Source organism: Rhodotorula paludigena (assembly GCF_050403205.1).
Source record: "Rhodotorula paludigena JCM10292 DNA, Rt_paludigena_JCM10292v1_ctg39, whole genome shotgun sequence".
NCBI lineage: Eukaryota > Fungi > Basidiomycota > Microbotryomycetes > Sporidiobolales > Sporidiobolaceae > Rhodotorula > Rhodotorula paludigena.
The window spans coordinates 140,972-165,955 of record NW_027481419.1 but is presented as its reverse complement, the minus strand read 5'-3'; the positions used below and the strand labels follow the sequence as shown (position 1 = coordinate 165,955).

Below are 24,984 nucleotides of genomic sequence, written 5' to 3'. Positions count from 1 at the left end.
TTCTAGCGAGCGGAGAGCGTGGGCGTCGCGGGACAGGCGGTAGTCGAGCGTTCGTCAAGCCTGCAACCAACCGAAGAAGGACGTAGCAGGCAGGGGAGCAAGCCAGAAGCAGGATCCGCAGACAAGAGAACTGCGAACAGCCAAAAACACGCAGCTTGAGCGCAGCCAAGCAATCGTGCGCAGGAGAGGTCGCCGCCGGTGCGTGGGCCAGTGCCCGCAAAGGTCCGTGCAAGGCTCGCAAAGTCCTGTCCGTCCGTCCCGTCCTGTCGGGACGATCGCGCCGGTCTAGGGAGAGGGGCGAAGGAATCAGAACAGCGTCTGGCCCCCTCTCCGCAATCGAGGTGCTGACCAGGTTCGCATGGCATGACACTTGCGCAATTGAGCATCAGGGCGCAGCACGCGCTCAAGGCAGGAGCGACGGACGCTGCCGTCTCGTGCACCGGAGAGACGGACGCGGCGCCGCTCAAGCCTCGCACGGGGCCCCCGGGAGTCGCACGCTCGCTTGTGGCAGATGAGCACGTCAAGTGCAGCGGACAAGTAGTTTCCGACGCTCAGCGGCTGGCTCCAGCGAGGTGGGCGAGGCGGAAGAAACCAACTGATGAAAATGGTCAAGAGCGAGCCAGACCACGGGGAGCCCGTAGTGCAGCCAAAGGACCCACTGAACACCTTTGCGACATCGTGTGAGCCCCTGCAAGTCAGCTCGACGTTGAGAGCGGTACAGCCGCTGCCCAACCCTCTCCTCGTCCTTCTCCTTCCTCCTCGTCCGCCCCTCCCCCCGCCGCCAACGATGCCGATCGGTCCCCTGCGCGGCGCACCGCCCAAGCCCATCGTCCCGCCCCCGATCCCGCCCTCCAAGCTCCCGCAGCACGTCGCGCCGACCCCGCTCTCGCGCGCTTCGCAGATCGCTTCGTTTGCGTTCGCTGCCGGTGCGTGCTGGACGCTTGCTTGGCTCGCGCGATAGTGTGACACTCGCTGACCCGAGTGGATGGCTCACTGCACGCAGGCCTGACTGCTTACGCCGTGCTGCTGTACGACTTTGGTCCCCGCGAGCATGTCTTCATGCCCGTGCGCCCGCCTCTCTGCCCTTTCCAGCTCTCGAGCACTGCGCGCTGACATCCCCGCTCTGTGTCCCGCGCCGCGCAGGTGCGCCGGTGGGTCGACGCGCACACGGCGTCGCTCTTCACCCTCTCGGAGCAGGACCGGCGCGTCGTCTCTGCGCAAAAGGGGGGCAGCGACTTGGGCGCCGAGGCGCAGGCGGTGCAGCCGGATCGGAGGACGCCGATCGAGTTCTTCAAGGAGAACCCGCTGAGGGCGGGGAGTGCGGGTGCGGCGCAGGAGGAGGGAGGGCAGATCGGCGCGGCCGCCGCAGGGGGTGCGGCGCTGGGCGAGAAGCGCGCGGTGTGAGTGGGGACGAACGGCGCGTGGTGGCGGGAGAGTCCCGGAGGTGTCCGACCAGAGTCGACGAGGTGCGTCTGGCTCGTCTCTGCGTATCCAGGGGTTCTTCGTCCCGCTGACGTGCTTCTGCTCGAGCAGGGTCGGCTCGCACTGTTGTCTGTACTCGTATGCACTCTGCATGTCACGCATCTCTCGAGCCGAGCCGGAGGAGGAGGACCCCTTGAGCGTGCGCTGGTCCCGAAGAGAATGTTGTGGCGAGCGTCATCTCGCGGCGCACGTTCCTCGAGCGAGGCGAGGCGCTCTCTTCTCTCGTGAGTTGCGCTAGTACCCAGCAAAGGGAAGCCCTGCACCTGCGTTCCGCTGTCCTCTGTCCTTGCGTGCGTGCCATTTGCATTTTGATCGTGTGGTCGGGGGTCGTGGCCGGGGTGCCCGCGTGCCTCTCCCGCATTCCTCGCCGTCTGAACCCGCCCCGCCAGCTGCCAGGAGAGCTTCGTGGAAGACTCTGTGCCCTCACCGCGTGTCTACTCGTCCCCGTGCGCCCTCTCGCCCTCTCCCCGTGTCCCCTCCCCTCCCCCTCTTTGCGCTGATCGTCCTCGCTCTCCGACCTCCCGCAGCGACTCTCGAGCCACCCGCCGCGCGTCCACACAGCCATGCAGTCGTCCGCCAGCAGCATCTCTGGGAGCGGCGAAAAGCACTCGCCCTCGAGCGAGCGTGCCCACGTCCCGCTCCCCGGCAACTTCGACGAGGTCCACTCGACCGCCGGCAGCGATGAGGCCATCCTGGCCCGCCTCGGCTACAAGCAGGAGTTCAAGCGCGAGTTCACCAACCTCAGCGTGCGTCGGCAACAGGCCAGAGGGAACGCGACTTGCGGCGGTACTGGGTCCTAAAGAGGGACCTGGACGGCTGCTGTCCCTTGCGTAGTCCTTGCTGACTCGCCAGACGTTCGCAGACCATCTCGTTTGCATTCTCCATCATGGGGTGAGCCTAGAGTCCTCGCGGTCTTGCAGTCGCCCGGTCGAGCCAGAGCTCCGCGAATGTGCTCGGAGCGTTCGACCTCCCGCCGAGTGCCGCTGACACCCTCGCTCCGTACCCGCAGTGTCGCCTCGTCGGTCGTGACCACGTTCAACACGCCCTTCTCGCTCGGCGGCCCCGCCAGCGTCGTCTGGTGCTGGTTTCTCGTGCGCCCTCCTCTCGCCCTTTCGCCAGACTCGGTGATCTTGACGCTTGGATGGACATGCAGGGCACCGTCATGTGCTTCTGCCTCGGCACCTCGATTGCAGGTGAGCCCCATCTACTCCGTACCGCCGCTTGAGCCCTCACTGACCGCCTCTTCGTCTCGCAGAACTCGTTTCCGTCCGTCTGGTCGTCCTGCTAGTCCTTTCCGTGTTGGCTCCTGACGCCCGCTCGCGCAGGCCTACCCGACCAACGGCGGTCTCTACTCGGCTTCCGTCTACCTCGTCCCGAAGCGCCACCGCGCCCTCATGGGCTGGTCCGTCGGCTGGTGCGTCGCTGCGTCCCACCGCCGGTTCTGCGCCGTGCAGCGCTGCTCCAGTATTGAGCCTCTCGTATTGCGCACAGGCTCAACCTCCTCGGCCAGGCGGCCGGCGTCGCCTCGACCGAGTTCGGCCTGTCGCAGATGATCTTTGCCGCCGTGCGTCTGGCCTGCCTCGTTGGAAAGGAGTCTCTGGACTGACTCCAGCATCGTGCTCGCAGGTCTCGCTCTCGACCAACGGCCGCTTCGTTGCCAACCACTGGCAGACGTACCTCCTCTTCCTCGGGTTGCTCCTCATCCACGGCACCCTCAACGTGCGTCTCGCTCAGCATCACGTCTGCATATCAGGCGCTTGTAGAGACCTCTCATGCTCAGTTGCACTGTTTGCTGACGCTCGCCGCGTGCCTGCAGTCGGTCGGCACGCGGCTCCTCTCCACCATGACCCGCACGTTCGTCTTCTTCAACCTCGGCACCGTCATCGCAGTCGTCATCTCGCTCCTCGCCTGCACCGACAACAAGAACTCGGTGCGTCCCTCCCCTCACCCTTTCCTCCTCGCGCGCAAAGAGGCAGAGGCTGACGAGAAGGGAACGGATGCAGGCGAGCTACACGTTCACGCACCACATCAACGCGTCGGGCTGGAGCAGTGACGGGTTGACGTTCCTCCTCGGACTGCTCTCGGTCCAGTGGACCATGACGGGTGCGTCGCAGCTCGACTTGCTCGAGCGCTCACCGCCGCTGCCGGGTCGGAAGCGGCGGCATCGCTGCCCGTCCGACTTCGCTGTCGCGCAGAAGCGAAGCATTCAGCTGACGTCCCGCTGCACTGCGTCGCACAGACTACGACGCGACTGCGCACATCTCGGAGGAGGTCAAGCGCGCGCAGTTTGCCGCGCCCGCCGCCATCTGGATCGCCGTCCTCGGCACGGGCATCGCCGGGTGGATCTACAACATTGTGTTTGTCCTGTGCGCGGGCGACATGGCCGACACGGGCGACTTTGGCGTGTCGGGCTACGCGCCCGCCCAGATCTTGTGGCAGAACGTGCCCCGCCCGCTCTTTTACGTCCTGTGGGCGTTCATCTGCTTCATCGCGTTCCAGGTGCGTTCTCGTCGGCCGTCTGTGGGGCCTGGAGCGCATGTGCGGCGGGACGAGGCGAGCGTCTTGCTGCCCTCCGTCCACGCCTCCTCGTATGCGTGCACCTCACGCTGACTCGCTCCGCGCGCACGTCGACAGGTCGTCGCGACCGCGACGCACGCCAACGCGCGCTCGTTCCACGCCTTTTCGCGCGACCGCGGCATGCCCGACGGCGGCTTCTTCATGAAGCTCGCGCCCAACCACGTCCCCATCAACGCCGTGTGGCTCGTCATGGTCATTGCCGGTACGTCGCTGCGGCAATAGCGAGGTGGCGAGTGTGAGAACGTGCTGACACTGTTGCGCTTCTCCCGCTCCCTCCCACTGCACCCTCGCTCGCTCCACGCAGCACTCATGGGTCTCCTCGTCTTCGCGTCGGACGTCGCCGTCCAGGCCATCTTTGCCCTATACGTCCCCCCCTTCTCCCGCTCTACCGTTGAAGTCACGTCCTGACCCCGTTTCGGTTTGCCGCCCTGCACAGCAGCGCTCGGCATGGACTCTTCGTACCTGTTCTCGATCGTCGCGCACATGATCCACCGCAACCACCCCGAAGTCAACTTCAAGCCTGGTGCGCTGCGGCGCCGCTGCTGCTCCTTCCTTCGCGCGACGTGCGTGACCGAGTCGAGGCTGACGCTCGGGAGGTGTGCAGGACCGTTCTACCTCGGCACGGGCTGGCTCGGATGGACTGGTACGTCTCTCTCGACACTGTGCCCGATTCTGCTGTCGAGACTCTGCTGACATGTTGCCGCGCGCGCGCCCACAGTCCGCATCCTCGCCGTCGGCTGGACCGCCACCGTGCGTCGAACCTCTCGCGGTAGATGGCTCGCTGTCTGCGACGGTGTGCTGACGATCTGAGCGCATCTCGCAGGTCTGCGTCATCCTCAGCTTGCCCGTCGCGCTGCCCGTCCTCGCCTCGACGATGAACTGTGCGTACTGCTTCCCAGGCCCCGGCGTCGGCCGCGCGGCTGGCTCTCCCAGCACGCATGCACTGATGCTGGGTCATGCTTGCGCTGCGCACAGACGCTTCGCCCGTCACCGGCGCCGTCCTCATCATCGCCCTCTCGTGGTTCTTCCTCGGCGGCCGCCGGCACTATAAGGTGCGCCCCCGCTCTCTCCCCTCCCCGACGCACCTCGAGCGGGTTTGCTGACGAAGCGAGGACGCGACACGCAGGGCCCGCGCAACGTGCTTGCGGAGGAAAAGACGCAGAAGGTTGCGCCGACGGGCGACGACCTCGACGAGATCAAGTAAAAACACGAGAGGGAGGGTGCGTCGTGTCGCGTCTCGCTGAGTCGCTCGGCTTGGCTGTCTGGGGTGCCTGGAGATCTGTGCGGTCGTGCTGACCTCGCCGGGTCGTCGTCGCAGGATTCTCTCGCTGGCTTCAACATGTACAAGGAAAAGGGGAGGGGCGTGTATCTCGGTGTATTCGCCGCACGAACGCAGTATGTGCGCGCGCAGTAGACGTGGTAGAAGGCAGACTCCTGCAGGCGGGAATTCAACCTCCGCCGGTCCTCGTTGCATATTATAATGCGAGGTGCGAGCGAGCGAGAGGGAGGAAGACGACTCTCCTTCCTCGGTCTTTCGCTCTTGCCTTTATTTGGACAGCACTGTGAGGGCTTGAGAGTCGCTTTGTTCTGCTGCACGCTGCACCTGGCGCTGTGTGTGCGTTTGTTGCGGTGTCCGCGGCCCCCGTCAGCCTCGTGCGCCGCTGGCGCTCCTGCTCGCCTCCTCGTCTGCCGCTGACGCTTCGAAGCGAGGCTTGATTGACTCTGCTGAGTAGCTCGGGACGCCCCTGCTGCTTCCTTCGCTCCCATCGCGCATCCCGACTCGCCGCCTCCCGCGCGTCCTCCCCACTTTCCCGCGCCGCCCGGCACCTCGCACAGAGCGTTGGAGCGCACGCTGAGCAGGATCAGCAGCCATGGGACGAAGGTTCGGCGGCGTAAAGGGCATCGACGCCTTTGGCAAGGTGCGCCTTGTCCTCGGACTCTGTCGAGCGGCGAGCAACTGCATCTCGCGGCGGCTCGCGCACTCGTAGGAACGTGGTGATAGCTGACAGACTTCCCACGCAGACGCTCGAGGACGTCAAGATTAAGACGGGCTTTGGCGGCGCACGTGCGTCTCTCGCTCGCCTCGTCCTCCCCACCTCGTCGCTCTCACACTCGCAGGAGCACGCGCACTGACGCCTGCAGAGAACTCTGCAGTAACGCTCGTGTCCCTCGCGCTCATCCTCTCGCTCACCCTGTACGAATGGGTCGACTACCGACGAGTGCACATGGTGCGTTCCCGCGGCGCGGCATCTCGCATCGTCGCGATCAGAGGCTCTGGCAGAGACTCGGTCACGTAGTGGGAATGCCGTCAGTGCGGACACAGCCAGCTGAACCGTATGCGCGTCCGCAGGAACCGTCCATCGTGGTTGACCAGACGCGAGGGGACAAGCTCGTCGTCAACCTCAACATCAGCTTTCCGCGAGTGCCCTGCTATCGTGCGTCCCTGACTTTTCACAGGGTGCACAGAGCTTGACCTCGCTCACCCTCGCTGCGCGACAGTATTGAGTGTCGACATCATGGACATCTCCGGCGAGCATCAGAACGGTTCGTCTCTCTCGTACGCGATCCTCCCAGCCGCTCCCGCTCACCCGCTGTGCGCACACCGCAGACGTCCACCACGACCTGTTCAAGACGCGCATCAGCGCAGACGGCAAGTTTATCGAGGAGGCGATCAAGGGAAAGGAGCTGACGGGCGACGTCGAGCGGGTTGCGAGGCAGAAGGCCGAGGGATACTGTGCGTCGCTGCCTTCCGCTTTCCCTCGTGCACGGTCGGACCACTTCGACTTCGCGACGGGGTTCTGATAGAAGTTGAGCTGACGGACATCGTCTTCTCGAAACTAGGCGGGACCTGCTACGGCGGCACGCCGCCGACCGACGGGCCAAACCCGGGGTGCTGCAACTCGTGTGACGACGTGCGCGAGGCGTACGTCCGCCGCGGTTGGAGCTTTGTCAACCCGGACTCGGTTGAGCAGGTGCGTCCTTTCCTCGCTTGTCACCCGCGAAGCTCGCCGCTACGAAGGCGGCGGCTGACGCTGTGAACGGTGGGCCACGAATAAGTGCGTGTCGGAGGGTTGGTCGACCAAGATCAAGGAGCAGGCGAACGAGGGGTGCAATATTGCGGGTAAGGTGCGCGTGAACCGGGTCATTGGAAACTTGTGCGTCCTCGCTTCTCTTCGCGATCGCCTCTTCGCACTCGTCCCTCCGGACATGCTGACTCGCAGCACCCGCGCAGCCACCTCTCGCCCGGCCGGTCCTTCCAGTCGAACGCGATGCACGTGCACGACCTCGTGCCGTACCTCCAAGCCGAGCACAAGCACGACTTTGGGCACGAGCTGCACGCCTTCTCATTCGGGAGCGAGACCGAGGCCGAGTTTGTCGGGCACGGCGCGTGGAAGGGCGCGGACGAGACCAAGCGCAACCTGGGGATCGTCAACCCGCTCGATGGGATCCGGGCGCACACGGAGGAGTCGAACTAGTGCGTCGAGGATTCCGATCACAGTCTCGCTTCCTTCCAGTGTATCGGAGCTGACCGTCAGCACAACGGACCTTCTCGCAGCATGTTCCAGTACTTCCTCAAGGTCCGCCTCGACCTGATTGCCTTGTCTTCTGCTTTGCTGATCCGTCCTCTCGCCCACAGGTCGTCTCGACCAAGTTTGAGTTCCTCGACGGGCGTGAACTGCGCACGCATCAGTACTCGGTGACACAGTACGAGCGAGACTGTGCGTCTGGCGCTCGCTTCTCTTCTGCAAAGCTTGCCTCTTCTACCGCATTGCATGCTGATACCGCGATTCCTCGTCGCTTGCACAGTGAGCAATAAGAGCCCTCACGACAAGGCGGGCGGGCACTCGACCATGCACGGCTATGCCGGCGTGCCAGGGTGCGCTTCGCTCGATCCGTCCGGCCGTGCAAGACTTGTCGCTGATTGCCAATCGCTGAACTTGCGGTCGTGCATTTGTGCGCGTGCACAGGCTCTTCTTCAACTACGAGATCTCGCCGCTCCAGGTCATTCACCGCGAGACGCGCCAGTCTTTGGCGCATTTCCTCACTTCGACCTGTGCGTCCACGCTTCATTGTACAACCGATCTCATATGAAAGCGCGAGCTGACTGTGGCGAAACCTTGCCTCGTACTCCTCCATCACCTCCCCGTCTTCCTGCCCTCCATCCCTTCACGCATCATCCACTCTCGCTCTCGCTCGCGCACCGCCGTCCGTGCCTCGCCTCCACTCGCACTTGGCCGCTACAGGCGCCATCATTGGCGGAGTGCTCACCATTGCCGGCGTCGTCGACTCGCTCGTCTACTCGGGCCGGAACCGGATCAAGACCGGCGGGCAGCAGGCCAAGGCGGGCCTCGGGTTTGGGGCGATTCAGGGCAAGATGATGTAGTCGCAGGGTGGGAGAGCAGTTGGAGGCAAAGTATGAGCGTTCCTTCGCACAGCTTCGCAAAGTGGCTTCGAGCGTTGAATGCCTCCGACTTGTCGCGTCCGTTGTGCGCCCGAAAGAAGGTAGCGCTCGGGTTTCCTCTGCTCAAGCACGGCCGGGGCAGCAAGAGAGCATCCACGGCGAGTCGCCGAAGCCGCGAAAGGACAGCCGAGCACCGCCTCGTTCGCTCCTTGTCGCCCTTTGCGTTGCCGTCTCGCGCTCGAGGCGATGGGCAAGAGCAGCAAGGACACGAGCAAGTCCCCAGCCGTGCGTCCCTGCCACTCTCACATCGCCCAGCGCTGCTCAGACCGCTCAAGCTCCTCTCGTTGATCGACAGCCGCTGCGCCAGTTCTCCATCTCGTCCTTCCTGCCAAAGGCGCTGCCGGCATCGACAAGCTCGCAGGCAAACAAGCCGGTCAAGAAGAGCGCGAAGGACGACAGTGCAGACGAGCTGAACGAGGACGACCTCGACGGGGACGAGTTCAAGCGTCCGCCGACGCCCAAGCGTGCGAAGGGAAAGGCCAGGAGCAAGCAGCTTGCCGTACTTGACCTGAGTGCGTGCCGCCCGGCTGCATATCCGCCCGCGAGTGCTGACATTTTGCCCCCACTTGCTGCAGCGGCCGACGACGACGACGTCGACCTCGCTTCCTCTAGTCCACCGCCTGCGCCGAAGGGGAAGGACAAGAAGGGGAAGGGGAAGGCGCTTGCGCAAGATCCGGGCGACGAGCAGGGCGACCTCGAGGCCGACTTGACCAGCACAGAAGAGCTCTGGGTCGACAAATACGCGCCCCGGGACCGTGTGCGTCGCTCCAGCGTCTGGTAACGCTTCATACTGATGACTGACGCTTACGGGCGCGACAGGACGACCTCGCGCTGCATGCCAAGAAGCTTTCGGACGTCGAGTCGTGGTTCCTCGAAGCGTTTGCGCTCGAAGGACGGCCCAAGCACCTCGCAAAGTACCGCCGCGTGCTCGTCCTTTCCGGTCCTGCCGGCGCGGGCAAGACGGCTGCGCTGAGGATCTTGGCAAAGGAGAAGGATGTCGAGATTGTCGAGTGGAGGGAGGGAACCAACGTCGAGCTCGCAGAAGAATGTGCGTTCTCCTCCGCTGTTCCATCCGTGGTTGCGTTCGGGTAGTGCTCATTCCGGGAAGCATTTGCGTTCACAGCCCGTGACTCGCTCGTCTCGCGCTTCTCAAGCTTCCTTGCTCGCGCGGGCATGGCTCCCGCACTGGACTTTGGGCCCGATCCCCTCGACCTACCATCCGCCTCCAGCTCGTCCGCACCCTCTTCTTCACGCTCGACGCAGCCACCGAGCGCGCACACCCGCCGCCTGATCCTGCTCGAAGACCTCCCGAACATCTCGCACTGGCCGACGCGCCTCGCGCTCCGCTCGGCGCTGCAGCAGTACCTCACCTCGCCGCGCGTCTCGTGCCCGCTCGTACTCGTCGTGAGCGAGGCGCTTGCGCGGCCTGGGTCGGACGAGGGCGGCGGGGCGGGCTGGATTGGCGGGAGCGGGAGGAGGGGCGAGAGCGTGGATGCGAGGAGCGTGTGCGGCGTCGAGGTGCTGCAGCACCCGGCTTGCCGAGAAATAGCGTAAGTCGTCACGTATTTGTTGGGGGCAGTCCTGCTCTCGCGCTCGCGCTACTCGCCGGCCGCGATCCGGTGGGGTTTTCGGGAGCTTCGCCCGCTCACTATGCTTTACCCCTCGCCCGTCGCAGATTCAATCCTATCGCCAAGACGATCATGCGCAAAGCACTCGTCCGCACCCTCGACCGCATCTACCCGCCCTCCGCCTCGACAACCTCTCGCTCGAAATCGTCGAAATCGAAGTCCACTTCCAGCCTTTCCGCCCCATTCGTGCCAGATCCCTCAACACGCCCCTCGCTCGCGACGCTCGATCTCCTGATCGAGCACTCGTCGGGCGATATCCGCTCGGCTCTCATGAGCCTGCAGTTCCTCACGACGCAGGGCGGCGGCGATGCGACGAGCCTGGGGCTGGGAGCAAAGGGCGCGGGTAAAGGGGCGAAGGGGAGGAAGAAGCGGAAGAGGGGAGGGGAGAGCAGCGATGAGGACAACGGAGGGGGAAAGGCGGGTGGGAAGGACAGGGTCAAGAAGCTGTGAGTCGCGGCTATGCCCGTTCACTCCGCGCGATTGCGAGGACACGCAGCGTTTGGGTGTGCGCGCGGGAAGACGTTGTGCTCACTCTTTCCCTCGAACGGCAGGCTTCAATTCGTCACGGCGCGCGAGTCGTCCCTCTTCATCTTCCATGCGCTCGGCAAGGTCCTCTACAACAAGCGTGCGCCCATCATCCATTCTGTCACCCACCTGCGCTGACGATGACGTGCAGGCTGGGGCGAGTCGGCCGACGACGACAAGAAGGACCTGGGACGGCCGGGGATCGTCCAGGAGAGGGAGTGTGACAAGCTGCCGCGGCACCTGCGCAGAGAGTGGGATCGCAAGCCGAGCAAGGTGGATCCAGACGTACGTGACATCTGACTCATCGAGCCTACAAATCTCGGCTCTCGAGGCAAGGACCTCGTTTGCGAGTTCACGATTTAACGCGCTTTGCTCCTCGCAGGCCGTCTTTGCCGAAGCCCCTATCGACGCCGACATTTTCCTCTCGTACCTGCACCACAACTATCCGCCGTTCACGAACGAGATCGACGAGTGCGTCGGGATCGGCGAGGCGCTCAGCGCGGCGGATGCGGTCATGAGCGGGAAGAGCGAGGGCGAAGAGGTGCGCGGTTCTTTCAGTGATGGCTTGCTACGTGCGCGCGTGATGACGCGCTGCGCTGGTGCTTGCCTTCTTGTTGTTGAAAGAACGCGCCCTCACGCACACTTCCTTTCGCAGGCCTACCGCCGCCTTCCCCTCACATCCCTCTACGGGTTCCAGCTCTCGGTCCGGAGCACGCTCCTCTCGCTCCCCTCGCCCGTCCCGCGGCGCAAGCAGGTCCTGCGCAAGTCGGAACTGTGGGAGTCGCTCCGCCTGCAGCGCCAGAACGAGGAGGACGCGGACGAGGTGCTCGCGCTCGAGGCGAGGCGGGCGGCGCGCGCCGTCGCCCAGGAGGAAGGGGAAGTCGCGGGGAAGAGGGGCGTACTGGGGGAAGTGGGAGAGAAGAGGAAGGTGCTGCAAGAGGTGGTTCCCTGGCTTGGTGTCATCAAGCCCGTCGGTGCGTGTCCGGCACCGTCTCTGGTCACTCCAGTATCACGAACACTCTGCTGACCTGAAGCCAACTCGTTGTACGCACAGCCGTCTCGCCCTTCCTCCTCGACCTTGCAACGTTCCCTCCGCTCGACAGCGCCGCGCAAGGTGGCGTGACGGGTGCCGCGCTCGGCGAGAAGGACGCCAACGCAGACGAGGACGAAGTCGATGTCGGCGAGGGCCCCACGGAGAGCGTCGCGGTCGACTTGAGCGAGCCGAGGGGGATGAAACGTGCGCGGGTGCTCGAGGAGGTTGACGAGGAGCGGGATGATGCCGAGGCGGGAGAGGCGGCGCTGCTTGGTGCTCCACAGGGCACGCAGGGAGGCAGGGGGCGCAGAAAGGACGAGATGCTGTACGACCCGGACGACGACATTGTCGACTGAGGTTCTGTCGAGACACGGTCGCAATGTCACGTGCTTTTCCTCGGTAGGCGCGTTCTGTAGCTCCTTGAATGCACGTTGGAAGCCTGCACAGCCTCCAGGAAGCAGTCTGCGCCAGTAAATGCCTTCATCGTCGTCGTTCGATCGCTCGCACCGCCTTCTTTCCGCTCCACTTCGCGCTCCTACGCGATGCGGGTGCACGTGCGAGGGTACGAGGCGCTGCTCGTGCTCGTCTTTGCGGCGCACGTCGTCCTCGTCCCGCCCACCAAGGTCGAGGAGTCTTTTACGCTGCACGCGGCGAGGGACTTGGTCGTGCACGGCGTCGACCCGCAACAGCTCGAGCAGGTCCGTAGACTGGCTGAGACGGTGGACAGAGCTCTATTAACGCTCTCACCGCGCAGTTCGACCACCTCGAGTTCGCCGGCGCCGTGCCGCGATCGTTTGTTGCTCCGCTCGCGCTGTCGGCTTTGGCGGCACTTCCTGTGCGATGGGCAGCGTCCTGCGGGTGGATCAAGTCTGGGCTGGAAGTGCAGATAGCAGGTGCGCGTCCCTGCTACCCCAATTTGCCCGATCGAGCTGACCCTGCCGTCTCCCTCCAGTCCGCCTCACCCTCGCCGTCGTCTCCGCTCTCTCACTCGTCTTCTTCTCCCGCTGCGTCCGTGCAGCCTACGGCGCCAAGGTCGCAAAATACTTTGCGCTGCTCGCCGCGACGCAGTTTCACGTGCCGTTCTGGGCTGGCAGGACCCTGCCCAACATGCTCGCCGTCCCTCTCGGTGCGCCCACACGGCTGTCTACGCTCGATGATCGTCTGACGCATGCATACTGCAGTTCAAGTTGCTCTCGGCCTCCTCGTCTGTCCGCCTGGCCTCTCCTCAGTCGTCAAGCCTCGCCGAGCGACTCGGCATCACCTTCTCGCGGCCTTCGCCCTCCTCACCTTTGCCGCAACCGTCATTCGGCTCGAGCTCGTCGCGCTCGTTGTACCCTTCGCGCTTGAGCACCTCGCACGCGGACTGGTAGGTCTCGGAGAGCTTGTCTTCGCCGGCGCACTATCGGGAGCAGGTAGCCTTGGTGCGTTCAATCCTGTACGCTCGTCGGCGTGTCCACACCGCGCTCATGTCACGATCTTCAGCCCTCAGCGCTGCAGTCGACACGCACTTCTGTCGGAGTTCAACTTGGCTGTGGCCGGAAGGGCAAGCTTTCCTCTTTAACGTGGTGAAGGGCAAATCGGAAGACTGGGGTGTACGTTGTGCAAGACTCGACATGAAGCCACACGCAGCTCGGCTGACATGTGCTGCCACAGGTCTCGCCTCCGCTCTACTACTTCACCTCGGCTATCCCCAAGCTGCTACACCTCTCGCTCGCACCAGCCACCTTCTCCCTCTTTGCCGACCGCCGCACCCGTCGCCTCCTGTTGCCATGTCTCGCATTTGTCGCGCTGCTCAGCGGTCTCAAGCACAAAGAATGGCGCTTCGTCGCCTACGTCGTGCCCGCGTTCAACGCCGCAGCCGCTGCGGGAATCGTCGCCATCGGCTCCCTGTGGGTGCTCTCACGCTTTCAGTCTGAAGTGACGATTCCTGACAAGTCAATCCACGCATAGCACGTCCTCCCGCCTCCTTCGCCGAACCCTGCTCGTTTCCCTCCTCGCCCTCAACCTCCTCTTCACCTTCCTCGGCCTCCTCGCCTCGACGCACAACTACCCCGGCTTCTCCGCCGTTACCTTCCTCTCCTCGCACCTCGCCTCTGCGCGCGGCCCGAAGTCTGCGCAGGCTGTGCGCGTCCACGTCGGCACCGCCGCCAAGATGAGCGGTGCAAGCAACTTTGTCCTGCTCGACTCGCCGCACACAGCGCCCGAGCACGCAGCGTGGTACCTCCCGCAGAGCGTTCGCAACGGCGCGGGCAAGACTGCCCAAGCGGTGCAGCCCGTCGTCGCGTTCGACCGCAGCGAAGTCGAGGGTCGCTCGCTCGCCTCGCTCGAGCGCGAAGGGTTCGACTATGCGCTCGTGGACGCGGGCGAGGCGCAACTCGGCGAAGAACCGGGCGTCGAGGTGCTATACGAGTCGGGCGAGTTTGCCGGATTCGACAGGCGGCGACTCGCGAGTGGCTCGTGGCGAGACGCGGTGCGCACGACGCCGCGCGTCAAGGTCGTGCGGTTCGCGAAGAACGACAAGGTGGTCTAGACCGTAGAGAGAGGGAGTGGGTATACCCGCGCTTTTCGCGCTGCATCGCATCGCTCGCATCGCAATGTCGTTCATCTCTCCATCTTCGCGCGGGCATGCCACAACGCCAGTGAGGATGTAGCATAGCATGCGCAAGAGATGGTACGTCAAGACGCTGTTCAAGCAACACAGACCACACTGCCGCTGCAGGGTCATCTCGCCCTCCCGTCTTCGTCGTCCGCGTCCACCGCAAACTTGACCCGCTTCTCCTGCTTGGCCTTCTCGCCCTTGTCGGATTCCCTCTCGCGCTTCTTCCCGCCGTCCTTGGCGAGAGGCGTCGCGGGCGGGGGCGCAGCCGTAGCCTTGGGCGTGACGACCATCCCCGGAAGTGCGAACGGGAGCGCCACGTCGCCGTCCTCTGCCTCGCCGTCCGCTCCCTCGTCGTCCTCCTCCCTGTCCTGAAGTACCACCTTCGCGCTCTCCCTCTGCTCCGAGGGGCCTGTCTGTGCTGTCGTGCGCGCGGATGCGCCGCCGAGGTACCGCTTAGCCTTCTCCCTCAGCGCCCAGTCCGGGTCGACGACCTGCTGCTGCTTCTGTTCCGCCAGCGCATCTTCACACATCGAGCCGAGCAATGAGCCGGGACACCGCGCGGCGCTCGAGACGGCCTCGACCTGCATGGAGCGAAGGTTGCTCGGAGCGAGTCCCGAAGGACTAGCAGCAGCGGCAGCGGGGACGAAAGTCGGCGAGGTGCGCGCCGGGAAGGGCGGGATGGCCGTTCCACCGCCACGGCTTGTCGCGAGGCTCGGCGCGTGCGGCGGTGGAGGGCGCGGGACGAGGAGGATGGGGTGCTCGGGCGAGAGCGAGAGCGAAGACGTGGTTTCGCGGTCGGGTGAGAGGTCGGCTTGCCCGGCGCTCGTGCTCGAGAAGGAGAGCGAGGCCGTCGGCGAGGTCGAGGGCGCCGTGTGGAACGAAGTTGCGAGGGAGGACGTCGAGCCGCTGCTGTCCGAGGTGGTGCTCCGGGGCGGGAGGAACACGCCACTTCCGGTCGAAGCGGGCGTACCTATCTGCGCAGAGACGGGTACGAAGGCAAGCGGTAGGGGTGCGGCTTGCATGGCGAGCGAGGTGGACGGACCCATTGCCGTCGATGCAGGTTGAGAAGGCCCTGCGCTCGCGCCCGTCAGAAGTGCGCCGGGCGGCGGCACAAGAGACGGACGAGGCGCGGGCGGTACGACGGGGATGACTTGCTGCGGGGTCGGCAAGTTGAGCGTCTGCAGCGCCTGCACGAGGACGACCGTGAGGCGTTGCGCGATTGGCGAGATGAGTGTCGCTGGCCCTGCATGTTGCAAAGCGGAGAAGGGTTGTCAGCGAAGGCCACGAGCCACATGGGCGAACGCGAACAGGCGCACAGAAGCGGCCAACCTCCTGCCCGAACCACCTGTCCTCCCACCTCTTCCTCGTCTCCGTCAAGCTCCTTGCGTAGAGCCTCTGTTCGCACGCCAAGTACGTCCGCTGCGTAATCTCGTACACACGCTGCCAGTTCAGCGGGATGGGTGCAGTGCACATGGCGGTGAGAAGCGCCGCGTCTTCGCCGATAGTCCACTCGGCGGACGGGGGAGGTGGAGGAGGGTCGGCGAAAGGGTCGGCGGCGCCTGCAATGTAGGCATGCGTTGCCGCGACGGTGCGGTCGATGAGAAGCTGCGCGCTCGGCGAGAGAGGTCCTGCGTGATGAGGATGGTCAGCGACGCGGTTTTGCGCCGGAGCAAGAAAGGAGCGCGCCGCTTGACACCGGGACGAGCACGCTCGGTCCCGCTTCTTCCTCCGAGACGATCAAGTCTGCTGAATAAACGCCATGAGCGCGAGAGGAGTGCGGATCGCTGAGCGCGAGAGACGCACCTTTACGTTCCCTCTCCACGCTCGCCTGGCCCTCTCCGAGCGCATCGTCCTCCTTCTTGCGCTCCTTGGCCAACTGCAAGTACTTGCTCTTGACCGCTCCGACGCTCCTCTCCCTCGCCGCGCTCGTCAGCTTGCTCCGCAGCTCCTCCCACCCGAGTCCCATGTTGCCGCCCGGCTCGATGTACGCGTCTCCGACGGCGAGGACGTCGGCGCACTCCTCGGCGGTCCAGCGCATCGTGCGCCGTGGATGGCGGACGGGCGGAGAGGCCAGGCGGGGCGCGGCGGGCGAGCGGGAGCGCGTGTGCGACGGGCTGTACTCTTCGCGCGACGACGAGCTGCTCGACGACGACGACGAGGCTACTCGGAGCAGGGATACACGGTCAGATGAGGCCTTAACAAGCTGTTCGAGACCGACTTGAGCGCACAGGGAGGCTTGTAGGCGCGCTGATCTCGCAAATCGCGCATGCCGGCTTCGGGCGGCGGACGGGAAAGCAGAGGCGGAAGAAGGAGGCTCAGCGCAGGCGCAGCAGCGAGTTCGACCCAGCGCGTCTCAGAGCAGAGTCTCGCAGGCGAGCGCAAGAGACCAAGAAGCGAGCGAGCGGGATGACGCGAAGAGGAGAGGCGCCAGCGCGGACAGGGGCGAAGAGGGTCCGAGCAACGCGACCAGCTCCAACAGCGACGCGATCAGCACCGTGCAGCCCGCAGCGCACTGAGTGCCGGGGCCCAATCCCCGAGGATTGCGCCGGAGGACGAGACATAGCGCGAAACTCGCAGACTGACCTTCGCAACTCGAGAAGGACGTCTCTTCACGCGCGTTCAGCGCCTCAGGGTGCAGGTCTGCGGTCATACTTACTCAAAGAACCGCCTCTACGCCGATTCGCAACGGCTCGCACCCTGCTGCCTCATCTCCTCCGCCCGCACAGACTCGCGTCGGACCCAGAGCCAGCCGCCCTCCACCTCGCCTTCCTCGTCCAGCCGCGTGTCGGGCCGGCCGACACCGTCCGAGGTGCTGAGAAGGTGGCGAGGGAAGTAGGCGGGGAGCTGAAACGGCGGAGAAGGCAGACTTGCCGAGGCGGCGGCGGATTGGGAGAGCTGGTGGTAAATGAGCGAGGCGACGAGGTGAGCGCTGTTCGAAGACTGTCAGTACGCGGAGGTCACCAATGATTCGTCGAGTAGAGGCGTGAGCGGACCAGAGCGGGGCTCGAGGCATGCCATGGCCGGAATCTGCAGCGAAGGCGCTAGTCAGTCTTTGCGCTGCGGGCGCAGGGGCACAAAGAGGAGCGCACATCCGGCTCTGTCATCACCGTATCAACAGCGAACATCAGTATTGGTGTGAAATAGTCTGGCTGTACGCTCTACGTGATGATCAGGCGAAACGCACGCGATCCATTGGCCGTCCTGCTTCTCTCCATTGATGTATACCGGACCCACCTGCTCGATGGCAAGAGTCAGAATCAGGGCCTCCCCTCTGTGAAGGAAGAGCAGTAAAGCAGCCGAGCCAGCCGAGCGCACCATCGGGTTCCCCTCTTCCCGATACCCCAGTATGCCCGTCCACTCCATCCCGACCCTCAGCCCCTCGCCCTCGTGCCCATACCTGCTGGGAAACATCTCCCCGACAGCGCCCCTGAGCGCGTTCCCGACGACGGGGTTGAGCGCCCCGTCGTCCGCGACGCCCCACTCCATACCTGGGACGCGCTCGCGCATCCCGCCGATGAGGATCTCGCCACCCTGCACGTTCCCCTCGCCCCCTCCTTCTTGCGACTCCTTGACCGCCCGCTGGAAAAAGTACGTGCTGTTCCTCGGCGCGTTCTCGCTCGAGAACGCATTGTCCCACGCCTCTTCCCGCTTGGGCGGCGTCGAGGGTACGAGCTCGAGCATCTGCGAACGGGTGGGGAGGATTTGGCCGGCGGAGAAGGATGGGGAGGCGAGAGACGGGAGCGCGTGCGAAGCGTAGGCGTTTGTGGCGTGTAGGACGTGCGACCTGCGGCCGCGAGATCTGCATGAGTGTTGCCCACAATTAACGGTCTGAGCGGACCAGCTCACGTTCTGATCGTTCCGCGGGCGGTGCGTACGAGCCATGTTGGCTGGCTCGCTGGACGAAGATCGGGACTCCGCTCGACAGCGTCGACGAGGCAGTGCGTGAAGAGGTCGAGCGAAACTGGCGATCGACGCCCAGCCGCAGCAGTCGCAGCAACTTGTTCAATCCGTGAAGAAGCCCGCCCAAACAGCTTGGTGACACTGCATTACGGCGGGCGAAACATGAGCCATCGCAACACAGCTGCGAAGCGGGAGAAGCTGGAAGACGAGACACACAGCTTGAGCGGGTAGAGCGTGTTCCCGGGCACCACAAGAGCACGGAAAGTCTTTGCTCCATACGTCTGTGTCCTCCCGAGATCATCAAATAGTGAGCATGATGCGCAAGAAGCGCTCCGACAACGCATTCGTGAACAAGCAGGGACGGACCTCCATCGCGTCTGCGCTCGATACCCAGCGCGCCTGTCCCACGTCCTCACCTGATTCTGCAGCCAGCGCAAGCTGCGCCTCGACCTCGTGCACCTGCTCGGGCGTGTCGAACATGACCAGCTGCGGGCGGGGGGTCCGAGTGAGCTCCTGCTTCATGAGAAGACTCGCTATGCAGCGTGCTAGATCTCGCACAAGCGACGTGTCTCCGCGCGGGTCCGAGCAGAAAGAAGCACGCAACGACGCACCGTTCCCTTTCCGCTCCTCAGCTCGACATCCTCCGCCCACCCCTCCGTCTCGCACCCGTCCAGCACCCACCTCACGCCCTCCTCCTCGAGCCGGACCGCCCTCTTCGCCTCGTCGACGCCCCACCTCGCGCAGAGCGTCCCAAAGCGCGCAATCGGGTACGCCGTGAGATGCCCGCCGTTGCGGCCTGTCGCGCCCGAGCAGAACGTGCGCGCCTCGAGGACAACGATGCGGAGCGTCGGTCGTTCCTCCTCGTGCGTGTGCTCAGAGGAGGACGAAGCGAGGTGCAGCCGCACGAGCTCGTCGACGGCGCTCACGCCCGTCAGTCCGCTCCCGATCACGACGACATCCGCCTCGTCCGGCAGCGGGTCGGTCGCGCCCGTGTCCTGGAACGGCGAGGTGTAGTGTGCGGTCCAGAACGAGGGGAGCGGTGCGAGAGTGGGCGCGGGTGCGGGTGGGAAGGGGGCGGTGCGGGAGGGGAAGCCGGGGACGCGCGAGAGAGAAGCGAGAGCCGCAGCGTCGAGCTGCATCCTTTGAGCGTGGTGTCTAGACGGCTGTGCTCGAGCTGGTTGCGCTCTGAGATCCGGTGAGGAGCGATAAGAGCGCCGACGACTTGCGATGGTGGGGAGGTGGGGGCAGAGCAAGCGTCTGTCGTGCGAGTGTCTGCTGCTCACCGCAGTGCTCTGCAGCACCGTAGCTGCAAGCGTAGGAACGCAGCAAGATCGCGAGCAGCCGACAGAGCACGAGCAGGGAACGAGCGTATTCCGATTGTCAACCGCGAGGTGACCGCACGCGATTACGCAGCCGGTTGGTAAGCCGGGCCCGCGTGTCTCCTTGTTTCCGCGGACATGCGCGCGCATGCGCAGCTCACGCGTGCCCCTTTGGCGCAGGTAGCGGCTTCGGAAAGCAGGACACGAAGTTGCCTGTCATCCGGCGGATGATCAGGCCCGCGCAAAGCCGCCGCCTTTCTCGAGCTCTCACGAGGCGGCAGTATGCGCTCAACGCAGCGACAATGCGGACAGCGAGCGGGAGCGCGAACCCGCCGCCTGCACACGCTGTCTCTCTCGTCTCTCGCCCTCAACGCGTCCTCGAGTGGGAAGACCACCAACGACCCTTGCAAGCTCGCCGAGGCCGATATCCAGCATCGTACACATCCGAAAACCGCACAAGAGCAGTTTAACGGTACCTGTTGCGAGAGAGAGCGGGTCAGCGGATCTGCTCTGGTCTTCACGGCGGGGAAGGAATGCGAGACGTACGACTTCTGGAAACGACTGCGCGCACCGCGACCACCCTGTTTGCAGACGAAGAGAGCGAGACGAGGGTCAGCGCGTCCTCGTTGCCTGCCCGTGATGATCCGCAACGCACAAACTTCTTCGGCTCGCACCGGCGCGGGTCGGCGACAAGGAGCGAACGGTCGTCTGTGGGGACAGTTCCAAGTCAGCAATTGCATCTGGCAAGGCACGGTAGCCTGACGGGGCGACGGAGGGCGTGCCGACGAGAGCGAGCGGCGAAGCTGCGCCTCTCTCGTACTGCGCACGCTCCAGACCACCGCCCCGCGCAGACACGACGCCACGCATGAGAGCGAGAGCGCGACGCACAGGCGACGAGGACCTTGCGGACCTCGAGGGCCGACGCGGCGTCCTCGTACTTGGCGACGTAGGCGACGACGGCCTTGGCGATGGCCTGGCGGAGGGCGTAGAGCTGGCTCGTGTGGCCACCACCCGAGACGCGGAGGCGGATGTCCATGCGCGAGAGGGGCGACGGGAGCGAGGTCGTCGACGAGGTGAACGACTGGAGGAGGAGGACCGGCTCGTAGAGCTTGCCACGGAGAACGGGCGAGCCGTAGAGGCTGAGCGGGACACCGTTGACCTTGATGAGACCCTTGCCCTCCTGCGAGCGCAAGCGCGAGCGCGACGAGGCGAGGGTCAGCGATCGACGCGCCCTACTCGCACTGGCTGGGACCGCACACAGTGCGGCGGCGGGTCAACGCACCTTGGCCAAAGCCACGGCGGTGGCGGTCTTCTTCTTGCCGAAGGTCTGGACGGACTGAGTCGCCGACATCTAGAGTCGCGAGTCGACGCGGTAACGAAGACGGGAGTGCGAGGTCGAGGCGCAAGGGGAAGGGACGAAGGCGAGCACGGCGGGCGACGAACGGTCAGCATTCGGGCAGCACTTTGCCCTGCAAAAAGCTGTTCTGACGCACCTTGACTGCTCGACGGGCACGCAGAGCGGCAGGGCGCGGCGGAGAGGGGGAGAGGCGAGCGAGAGGGTCAGCGTGAAGCTCGTTTCGGGCGGGAGGCAAACCTGCGGCTCCCGCAGCGCGTGCTGGCCCGTGCGCCCATTCCCCTGGTCCACCCTGGCCTGTCCATGTCCCCGCGCGTGCTCGTGCGCTGCACAGGGCGCGCTCGAGCGCTGCAGTGCGCGCTGGCGCAAACTCGAGACGACGGGCGGCGGTCGTGCGTCCGCGTCTGCGCTCGGGGGCGGCGGGAGGGGTGCGGGGCGAGTCGCACGGTGCGGGTAGGGCGCAGGCAGGCGCTGTACAGTCTGCGCAGCAGCTTACAGCGAGGATTGGCGCGAAGACGAGGGAAGAGGCGAGGCGCCCGCGAGAGCGCGCGACAAGCTCGACGCCGCCCGCACCCGCCCAGCCCACCGCCTCACGCTCGCTCTGGGCTAGGCTGAACCGGTCAGGCTTGCTTGCAGAGAGTCTACAGCGAACCTGCCTGCCTCGCTCCGTCCGCAGCACAGGTGGAAACGTGCTCGTCGTGCTGCTCCCTCGCTCACTGCCGTGCTGCGAGTCTCTCGCTCGTCTCATCCTGCCGGTGCGCGGACTGCGTGTCACAGTGGCAGGCGAAGCTACAAGGGCCGTTCAACAGGATTGCTGGCTGATCTGTGGCCTGTCGAGACTCGGAACAGCTGCTTGCTTTCGGACGACTCGCGACGAGGGCAGACTCTGCGGCACCAGCTGGCCGAAACGCAGTGCTGTCGATGATCCGTGCTGCCCGCACAAACACAAAGCTGCTCATTTACGTTCAACTCCACGCTCGGCTCGCCTTCCGACTCGCCCCGTTCCGGACAAGTCGAGGCGACTGCAGCCAAATTAACCCGTTGAGGAGATACGAAAAGACAATCTACGTATGCACGGAGCGACAGATGACGAAGAGGACCAGCCCACGCGAGCCAGCGATGCCCCTTCACACCGCCTGCAGACCCTGAACCTCCTTCTCCTCCTCCTCGGGCCCGTCGTCGCCCTTGACCGTCTCGTCGACGCTGCCCTCGCCCGCACTCGCTTCCGTCGTCGCAGCAGCAGCGACGGCGGCTGTCGAGGGCCCACCGTACCCGGGCTGAACGCCGACCTTGGACAGCGTGATCCATGCGGCGGGGAGCGACGCGAACCAGAAGCACATGTTGATCACGACCTGCGACAAGGCAGCACATGCGCGTCAGCGAGGCGATGCAGAGTGCATAATAGGGAATAAGAGGGAAAGTGAACGCACAGTGTACAGCGGCGAGAACTTGCTCGACGAGATGCCAAACGCCGCGCACTGGCCCCAGCTCTCTACGCCGCGGAGCAGTCCCGCGTAGCGCGTCGCGGTCTGCAGGCCGTCTTCGTGCGCGAGAACGCCGCAGAGCCAGTACAGGTAGTTCTGCACGCCGTTGCCGAACGCGTTGAGGAGGATGTAGAGGCCGAAGCCGCGCCCGAACTGCGGCGACGTCCAGTCGAGCTTGCCTGTGTTGTCAGAGAGGTGGAGCGTGCGAGTCAGTACGCAGGAACATGGTGTGCTATGAGCCGCCGACTACGAGAGGCAAGTTCGCGCCGCAGCAGGACCGCACAAGCGAAACGGACCCGGGTTCGCGTCGGTGTAGATCTTCTGCACGACGACCGCCCACACGAGCATCGCGCTAAACAGCGTCACGACGGTCGCTCCGCCGACGCGCGCGCGCGTCGCGAGCGACCAGCGCTGCGAGTCGAGGAAGACGCCGAGGAGGGTCGTGACGGCGACGCCGCAGATGGCCGAGAGGAACGAGGCGAGCGCGCGCGCGCGGACGGAGAAGTACAGCGTCAGGTACGTCGACGCGTAGCCCCAGTAGCTGGTGTGGGGAGCAAAGGTGAGGAAGAGCGCGAGGATCGAGAAGTCAAGGTGGGAACGCACAACCACGAAGACTGTGCACAAGTAGGTCGGAAGCACGGTCAGCACTAGAACGTCACTGCCGAGGCAGCGCCCGCGCCTGTACATGCAAGAGCACCGCGAGCAGATCCGAGTCGAGCGGGGAAAAACGAGTCGGGACGTACGAAAAAGATGGGCAAGAGCACGCCAATCTTCTGCGTCCTGCACGTCTTCCACAACAGGCGGAACTGCTCGACCGTGCCCGTCTGGTCGGCGACGTGGATCGGCGAGCGGTTCTTGCGCACGACCTTGCTCGGCGGCGAGATGAGGAACGCGGCGGGGAACGCGACGACTTGGAGCGCGAGGAACGAGAGGAGCGTCTTGTAGTTGACTGCGCGAACGTTCGGGGGGTTTGCGTGCGAGTCTGTCAGTCTCAGCGGGAGAGAACGAAACGGAGGGCGCTCGTGGACGCACCCTTTCCTCCCGTCGAGCGGTGAATATTGGTCCCGAGGTTGATGGCGCCAGCGATGATCTGGCCCGAGTTCTTGAAGAAGAGCCACATGCTGAGGTAGCGTGCGCGCTTGTGCGGCTCGGGGTAGGCGAGGAGGATGGCGCTGCGGGAGCGGGTTGGGCGTGTCAGTCCTGAGCGACCCCTGATCGGTAAGACGAGGCTGGCTCACCCCTCGGAAGCCCAGTAGAGGCCCGCCGATGCACCTGTACACGGAGGAAAAGGCGTCAGTCGACAGCAAAGATGGCTCGGGCACAGTCCGCGTCGCCGCAAGGAGAGAACGCACCGCAAATGACGGCGCCAAAGATGACGAACCACTCCGTGCCGTAGCTGTAGGCAGCACAGGTCAGGAAGCGTCGTGAGCAGGTAGGGAGCAGCGGTAGTACCGGTTGTTCTGGTCTGCGAATGATTCGGTCAGCAATCTCCTGGAGCAAGAGACGAGGGCCATAGACGCACAGAGCGCAGCGGTGTAGACGCTCCAGCCGACGGTACCGCCGATCAAGGTCGTCTTGACGCCAAGCTTGTTGACGAGCACCGGCGCGAGAATGCAGCCAAGACCCCTGCGTCCGTGAAATCTGACCGTCAGCGGCTCGCTCTCGAGCGTCTTAAGGGAAGCCTCGGATCGCACATGAGGGCAAACACGATCGAGTTGCCGGCATTGACCTGCGCGTAGGAGAGGATTTAGGTGAGCATGATCTTGCGCGACTCGAGCAGAGAAGCACGCACGAGATAGGGCTCGAGAGCACCGCCGGCGCCGAGTGCTTGCGCTGCAGAGGAGGAGGAACGAAGGGAGATCAACACCCGAGATGCTTTTCCAGAGGCGCAGAAGGGCCGCGAGCGTCGACGCACCGCCATTCCAGAGTCCAGGCGCAAGCAGCGAGATGATGCCGACGATGAGGATCTGAAAGAAGGTCGAGCGATAGATGCGCATGACGATCGACCGCGAAATGGGCGCAGCGGCCGGCGCGGCCGTCTCGGCAGCCATGCTTGAGGTCGGGTCGGAAGAGGTCAGGAAGTCGAGGGAGGACCGCAACCGCGGGACCTTGGCCCGGCGATTCGGATTGTCGCGTGCGTGGGAGCGGGATTGCGCCATCGTCCGAGGGTTTTTCTTACGCTTCAAGAGCACGAGCGGGGCGAGCGGGTGCCCATGCGGTTTGCCGAAGAAGCGGAGGGGCTCCTCACCCGTCAAGCTCTGGGGCCGTCACGGAAACATGGGCAGGCAAAGGCAGGTCCGCAGCGAGTCGCGAGGGCTTGTGGAGCACTCGAAAGACACGCAGGGTGCTCGAGTACTCACATCGGAGAGCGACGAGGAGAGTCCGAGCAAGTCGGCGTGGCTAAGAGTGAGCCTGGGGCGCGTTGAGACGGCGCGTGGAGCAATGCAGGCTTGATGCACGGCGCTGTAGCAGACTGGCAGCATCTCCCGCGCAGTCGCAGCGATTGCGTGCGATGTGGACGAGGTCAACCTCGACGGCGACGAGCGAGGTTGACATCGCCCGCGCCACTCCCGCGCCCGCTGCAGGGCAGTGCAGAAGACTTGGACACGCAGGCAGAAGCT

General features: G+C 64.8%; 10 protein-coding genes across 10 annotated transcripts; 6 read left to right on the top strand and 4 right to left on the bottom strand.

The window, feature by feature from the left end:
• Nucleotides 1-787: 787 nt before the first annotated feature.
• JCM10292_003874 (uncharacterized protein) lies at nt 788-1,404 on the top strand (the record flags this gene model as incomplete). Its single annotated transcript, XM_076650726.1, has 3 exons — nt 788-926; nt 1,004-1,065; nt 1,144-1,404. The coding sequence occupies 3 exons, from the start codon at nt 788-790 to the stop codon at nt 1,402-1,404; spliced, it is 462 nt and encodes a 153-aa protein (XP_076503777.1).
• Nucleotides 1,405-2,045: 641 nt separating this feature from the next.
• Nucleotides 2,046-4,467, top strand: JCM10292_003873 (uncharacterized protein; the record flags this gene model as incomplete). Its single annotated transcript, XM_076650725.1, has 13 exons — nt 2,046-2,228; nt 2,345-2,373; nt 2,492-2,573; nt 2,636-2,675; nt 2,738-2,748; nt 2,808-2,896; nt 2,974-3,046; nt 3,109-3,201; nt 3,299-3,412; nt 3,486-3,585; nt 3,722-3,981; nt 4,117-4,261; nt 4,364-4,467. 13 exons carry the CDS (start codon nt 2,046-2,048, stop codon nt 4,465-4,467), a joined length of 1,323 nt encoding a protein of 440 aa, XP_076503776.1.
• A 39-nt stretch (nt 4,468-4,506) lies between these two features.
• JCM10292_003872 (uncharacterized protein) lies at nt 4,507-5,263 on the top strand (the record flags this gene model as incomplete). Its single annotated transcript, XM_076650724.1, has 6 exons — nt 4,507-4,582; nt 4,664-4,702; nt 4,778-4,809; nt 4,883-4,940; nt 5,035-5,111; nt 5,186-5,263. 6 exons carry the CDS (start codon nt 4,507-4,509, stop codon nt 5,261-5,263), a joined length of 360 nt encoding a protein of 119 aa, XP_076503775.1.
• Nucleotides 5,264-5,930: 667 nt separating this feature from the next.
• ERV46 (retrograde cargo receptor ERV46) lies at nt 5,931-8,443 on the top strand (the record flags this gene model as incomplete). Its single annotated transcript, XM_076650723.1, has 14 exons — nt 5,931-5,978; nt 6,082-6,124; nt 6,214-6,287; nt 6,410-6,494; nt 6,559-6,603; nt 6,668-6,793; nt 6,901-7,031; nt 7,117-7,214; nt 7,292-7,534; nt 7,616-7,637; nt 7,697-7,778; nt 7,867-7,936; nt 8,028-8,113; nt 8,304-8,443. 14 exons carry the CDS (start codon nt 5,931-5,933, stop codon nt 8,441-8,443), a joined length of 1,293 nt encoding a protein of 430 aa, XP_076503774.1.
• Nucleotides 8,444-8,707: 264 nt separating this feature from the next.
• Nucleotides 8,708-12,063, top strand: RAD24 (Rad24p; the record flags this gene model as incomplete). The annotated part of the gene is made up of 11 exons (XM_076650722.1): nt 8,708-8,746; nt 8,817-9,033; nt 9,097-9,278; nt 9,341-9,569; nt 9,645-10,071; nt 10,197-10,595; nt 10,701-10,774; nt 10,826-10,959; nt 11,057-11,215; nt 11,330-11,648; nt 11,729-12,063. 11 exons carry the CDS (start codon nt 8,708-8,710, stop codon nt 12,061-12,063), a joined length of 2,514 nt encoding a protein of 837 aa, XP_076503773.1.
• A 186-nt stretch (nt 12,064-12,249) lies between these two features.
• ALG12 (dolichyl-P-Man:Man(7)GlcNAc(2)-PP-dolichol alpha-1,6-mannosyltransferase) lies at nt 12,250-14,237 on the top strand (the record flags this gene model as incomplete). The annotated part of the gene is made up of 7 exons (XM_076650721.1): nt 12,250-12,405; nt 12,462-12,600; nt 12,660-12,833; nt 12,889-13,128; nt 13,190-13,299; nt 13,361-13,596; nt 13,658-14,237. The coding sequence occupies 7 exons, from the start codon at nt 12,250-12,252 to the stop codon at nt 14,235-14,237; spliced, it is 1,635 nt and encodes a 544-aa protein (XP_076503772.1).
• Nucleotides 14,238-14,428: 191 nt separating this feature from the next.
• JCM10292_003868 (uncharacterized protein) lies at nt 14,429-16,574 on the bottom strand (the record flags this gene model as incomplete). Its single annotated transcript, XM_076650720.1, has 5 exons — nt 14,429-15,276; nt 15,349-15,549; nt 15,623-15,934; nt 16,110-16,466; nt 16,535-16,574. The coding sequence occupies 5 exons, from the start codon at nt 16,572-16,574 to the stop codon at nt 14,429-14,431; spliced, it is 1,758 nt and encodes a 585-aa protein (XP_076503771.1).
• A 402-nt stretch (nt 16,575-16,976) lies between these two features.
• JCM10292_003867 (NAD(P)/FAD-dependent oxidoreductase) lies at nt 16,977-19,345 on the bottom strand (the record flags this gene model as incomplete). Its single annotated transcript, XM_076650719.1, has 9 exons — nt 16,977-17,235; nt 17,300-17,333; nt 17,396-17,403; nt 17,491-17,540; nt 17,622-18,090; nt 18,153-18,347; nt 18,423-18,487; nt 18,573-18,692; nt 18,818-19,345. 9 exons carry the CDS (start codon nt 19,343-19,345, stop codon nt 16,977-16,979), a joined length of 1,728 nt encoding a protein of 575 aa, XP_076503770.1.
• Nucleotides 19,346-19,991: 646 nt separating this feature from the next.
• JCM10292_003866 (uS9 family ribosomal protein) lies at nt 19,992-20,876 on the bottom strand (the record flags this gene model as incomplete). Its single annotated transcript, XM_076650718.1, has 5 exons — nt 19,992-20,001; nt 20,072-20,106; nt 20,181-20,233; nt 20,414-20,705; nt 20,808-20,876. 5 exons carry the CDS (start codon nt 20,874-20,876, stop codon nt 19,992-19,994), a joined length of 459 nt encoding a protein of 152 aa, XP_076503769.1.
• A 1,130-nt stretch (nt 20,877-22,006) lies between these two features.
• Nucleotides 22,007-24,522, bottom strand: JCM10292_003865 (uncharacterized protein; the record flags this gene model as incomplete). The annotated part of the gene is made up of 13 exons (XM_076650717.1): nt 22,007-22,231; nt 22,310-22,542; nt 22,660-22,904; nt 22,967-22,977; nt 23,107-23,312; nt 23,396-23,535; nt 23,602-23,635; nt 23,716-23,759; nt 23,816-23,828; nt 23,886-23,989; nt 24,058-24,092; nt 24,156-24,196; nt 24,279-24,522. 13 exons carry the CDS (start codon nt 24,520-24,522, stop codon nt 22,007-22,009), a joined length of 1,575 nt encoding a protein of 524 aa, XP_076503768.1.
• Between the last annotated feature and the right edge of the window lie 462 nt (nt 24,523-24,984).